The sequence below is a fragment of the Monoraphidium neglectum genome (assembly GCF_000611645.1).
Source record: "Monoraphidium neglectum strain SAG 48.87 unplaced genomic scaffold scaffold02426, whole genome shotgun sequence".
In the NCBI taxonomy this organism is placed as follows: Eukaryota; Viridiplantae; Chlorophyta; class Chlorophyceae; order Sphaeropleales; family Selenastraceae; genus Monoraphidium; species Monoraphidium neglectum.
Genome location: NW_014011202.1, coordinates 5109 through 9476, shown reverse-complemented (window position 1 = coordinate 9476; position 4368 = coordinate 5109). Strand labels below are relative to the sequence as shown.

General features: G+C 63.2%; 2 protein-coding genes across 2 annotated transcripts; one reads left to right on the top strand and one right to left on the bottom strand.

The window, feature by feature from the left end:
- Positions 1-555: 555 nt before the first annotated feature.
- MNEG_10706 (Equilibrative nucleoside transporter 4) lies at positions 556-2155 on the top strand (the record flags this gene model as incomplete). Its single annotated transcript, XM_014040825.1, has 4 exons — positions 556-945; positions 1176-1217; positions 1459-1646; positions 2008-2155. 4 exons carry the CDS (start codon positions 556-558, stop codon positions 2153-2155), a joined length of 768 nt encoding a protein of 255 aa, XP_013896279.1.
- A 1203-nt stretch (positions 2156-3358) lies between these two features.
- MNEG_10705 (sister chromatid cohesion protein DCC1) lies at positions 3359-4249 on the bottom strand (the record flags this gene model as incomplete). The annotated part of the gene is made up of 3 exons (XM_014040824.1): positions 3359-3491; positions 3793-3892; positions 4147-4249. 3 exons carry the CDS (start codon positions 4247-4249, stop codon positions 3359-3361), a joined length of 336 nt encoding a protein of 111 aa, XP_013896278.1.
- Positions 4250-4368: the final 119 nt, after the last annotated feature.

The window sequence follows — 4368 nt, the reverse complement described above, 5'->3', positions numbered from 1 at the left end:
CGCGGTGGAAGGCAGCCGAGTGGGACGGGATGGGATTGGATGGGGTGGGGTGGAACGGAGGGGGGAAGGTGGGGAGTGAGGCGTTCTGGTTGGGCTGGAGGGTGAGATCCTGTGCATTGGCGGCAGTAACGGCAGCTGCGGCAATAGCGGCAATAGCGGCGATAGCGGCAATAGCGGCGATAGCGGCAATAGCCACAGCCGCAACAGCGGTAGCAACAGCAGCAGCAGTCGCACCAGGAGCAGAGAGGTCAACTGGGGAGCAGAGGGGTTGACACGCCATGCGTGATCTTGTCCGTTTGCTGCTGGATTGCACGCATCACCAGCGGCTAGCGCCCTCCATCTATCCCTCGACTCCTTTCGCCCCCCTCACAGCGCCTGGGGGCCCCCAACCCTCACCCCGCGGCCCCAACCCTCACCACGCGCCCCTCACCCTCACCACGCGCCCCCAACTCCCATCACACGCCCCTGACGCCCACCACGCGCCCCCAACCCGCAGAAGCTGGCAGCCTCCCGCTGGTCGCCAGCGCCGAGGGCCCAGCCAAGCCCATCGACCCGATGCCGCCGATCCCCGAGGCCTCGGCACGCGGCCCCTCCTCGGGCACTCTCAAAGCCTCCCCCTTCGCCGAATTCGACGCGCACGACGCCGCCTGCGCCGCGGGCGCCGCTGCGCCCGACGACCTCGCGCCCCGCGGGTCGCTGCTGTCCCCGCGGCTGTCGGTGAGCGGCAGCGGCCTCGTGCGGACGCTGTCGCGGACAGCCAGCTCTATCGCGAGCGCGCCACGCGAGCTCGCGCGGACGATGAGCCAGCCGCTGATCCCTGCATCTGTGCCGCCGCCGACGGTGTGGGAGCTGTGGCGGGTGCGGTGGCGGATGATCACGGCGATGTTCATGATCTATGTCATCACGCTGTGCATATTCCCGGGCTTCCTGGCAGAAGACGTGAAGGTGAGGGATGAGGAGTCGACTTCGTGTGCGTTTGTGTGCACTGTGTGTGTGTTGATTGTGTTTCTTTGTTTGCAAGCTTACGCTCTGCCTGGCGTGGGTGCAGCGTGCTCGCCCGTCTCGCCTGTGCCTGGTCAAGATCAAAACGCTCCCCATGCTGGGTTCCTGTCTCTGCCGCTACCCTTGGCGCACGACTGGGCTGAACACTACTGCTGCTGTGCGCCGCCCCACAGAACCTCCAGCTCGGCTCGTGGTACCCTGTCATCTTGTTCCTGGTGCGGCTGAGTGGGAGGAGGCAATCCGGGTCGCGACTTTGACAGAGCACCTTCAAAATCGTGCCGTTCTGAACCAAGCTCCACATCATCATGCACCAGTGCTCCTGGCTGCCTGATGCACTTGGCAAAGGTGCATTTGGCTTGCTTGTTTCGGCAGTGTGGAGACGTTCTAGGCTCTAACCCACCAAAGGAAAATTTTGCGTTACTGAGCCCCCATCTCACCCTCCTTCCGCTATCAAAGGTCTTCAACGTGGGCGACATGGTCGGGAAGCTTCTGCCCCACTTCCGCCTGGCGCCGGGCCAGACCGCCTGCCTGCTGCTGTCGCTGTCGCGCATCGTCTTCATTCCGGCGTTCTATTGCGCCGCGCGGTTCGGCGCGCCGGCGGCGGTCATGGCGATCCTCACGCTCTTGCTGGGCCTCAGCAACGGGTGGGTAGCTGGCAGACTAAAACGCAGGGACCAAGCATTCGACACGGATTCACGCACCAATCGGGTGGCAGGGGTCTCGCAGCGCCTGCCTGCGCTCACAAAGCAGGTTGACCATGTAGCAGGCCTGCGCCGCGGGTCGTAGTCGGTCGCGTGCCGTGCAGGTGCTTTCCCGGCCCGCACCACTCAGCCGTCAGCTGGAGTGCATTCATTCTTCCCGGATCCGCACACCTGACTAGTAACACCCCCCATTCACACGCAAGTACACCAGCTGTGAGTTGAGCCTCACATGGCCCCTTGTTTGCCTGGTTCCCCTGTTCCACTTACCTCGTTACCTGCAAACCACAACTTGCCAACGCACCAGGTTCCTGACGGCGCTATTCTTCAAGCTATCACCCATCGGCCTCAGGGCCATCGTGGCGGAGGGCACCGCCGAGTTCATGGTGATTGGCTTGGTGGCCGGCCTCAACGTCGGCTGCTACCTCGGATGGCTGTGGCTGCTCGGCCACTGAGATCAAACGCAGGTGTGCATGTGCAAGGTGCCGACGACGCGCTTGCGCAGGGCATGGGTTCTGGAAGGGACGCGCCCCGCCGGCCTTGGGCAACGCGCAAGACTGACACGTTTACGGGGGCCACTAAGTTCGGCGTCGTCACTGCCGGGCCAGCCAGTGCCGTACATTCTGGCTACTCGCAGCAACGGTTGTGTGTTGCTTGGCCTTGTGTTGAGGCCTGTACCAAAGAAGCGCAGCGGCTGCCATTCGCCACGCGCCAACGCGCGATGCTGCCTCGGAATGTCCATGGTTGTTGCTCTGGATATCCTGTCACCAACTACCCATCTTTCCTTAAACAACCTCTTGTCAGTCTGTGATTTGTCTTCTTTTGTTGCCAAGCACTGATTCACCGGCTGTCGTCGCCCAACGCACCAGTCAGCGCTGGACGCATCACTCGCCTGGCGTGTGGCGTGTGTTGCGCCCTGCTGTGTGGGTTCATGGCAGCCTGCCTCACTGCCATATGCCAGCTGGGTGCTGCCAGGTCACGGCACTCCTTGAGATGCTGCTACTGTTGACAAATTGATAGCAAGCTGGTGTACAATGTGTGAACAAATGCGAGTTTCAACAGTGGTGTAAATACAGTTATGCACTGGCAGTTGACCCTTTAAACTCAAAGCCCCCCTGCCACAAACTACAGGAGGTACTCACTTGGTGGTCTGGGCCCGGAAGAACCGTTGAACAGCACTTTAGGGCAATGCAGCGGCCCTAAGTTTGGCGCCCTTTGAGCACCAGGTCGACGCATGCACAGGCGAACAAGGTTCCAGATTCAACACCGTCGTGCGACTGTCAAAACCTTGTCCACAGGTGTTGACCAGCACTTCCTGCCCCTGGCAATGCACACTTGCGGCTGTGGACTTCATCGCTGATGCACTGCTCACTGCGTCAAAGAGGGCCCTGCATGTACACACCACTCAAAGTAGACCAGCATCACAAGCATCACACGCTGCTAACGCTGTTGCGGGCCAAGCTGAGTTGAGAATGACGAGACACGGTTGTTGCAACACCAGATTTACATCGATAACAAGCCGACCGTCGCTGCAACAATCCGACACAGTGCCCGACCACTCGGTGTCTTGCCAGTGTGCCTAGTGGGCTGGGGTGTCGTTCAAGCTGGGTCCGGCATTCTCGGCCGCCGTCAAACTGTGACTGGACTGTGCGATGACGTCACCGCGCTGAGAACATGAGGGGCGCATCAGGGGACGGCTGGCTGGCGCGCGCGTGGCGCAGCAGCAGCGCCTCGACGGTCTGGCCGCCGGCGCTCGACGCCAGAGCTGCTAGATACGGCTCCATGGCCGACCTATGGGGGCAGGGGTTGGATGGAACTGTCACGTATGATCAGAGGGGTCAATGTGGTTGAATCGAGTCACGCGGCTGCTGGTGGAGTTAAGGTTGGACGATCTTGGACTGTCATCCTGCAGCCGACTGAGGCCCTGTCGATATATCCCAATTGTAGCTGCCCCGTGCAGAGACGGCAGCGCCAAGCAAGCACACGGGCTGGCGCAGGTGCTTCGGAGGGCGGCGCGTGCCGCCCCGCGGCGATCGGACGCGCCGTCACGTGGGCGGGCCGGGGAGCGCAGGGGAGATGATATCGAGCGCACCTCTCCCACCGCGGCCGCCGTTGGAAGAGCACCGCAAAGCGCGCAGCCGGCTCGAGGGGCAGGTCGCGCTCCGCAAACGGCACCAACACGGGCTCTGAACCTTTGAGGGATACACACAGGAAGCACAGCGGTTGCAGTAGGATCAGACAAGATAGCGAGGCAACAATGAACGAGAAGCTTGCCACGGCTGTGCACCCCATGCACCAATATACGGCCGCCGGTGATGCCACATGCTTCAGCTATCAGGCGGTGGCTCGGACCGAGACACATACACAACGCCGTCGCCCCATGCCCCTCCCCGCCCGCCCCCAGCTGCTGCACGTGCGCGCATCCCCCCCCCGGGCGTACGCCCACCCTGTGGCGCCCCCTCTGGCAGCTCCTCCAGCGCCTCCCCCGCCAGCAGCCCCGCGTCGGGCGGCGCCCACTCCTCAGGCACGGCCGCGCCCCACGCCGCCATCAGCCGCGACCGCGGCCAGCCCGCGCCCACGGCGCCGCCGGGGGGCCCTTGCGCCAGGAGTTTGCGCGCAAAGTGGAGGCAGACGCGACCGCGGTCCAGGGCGCATGGGCTGGCGGGGG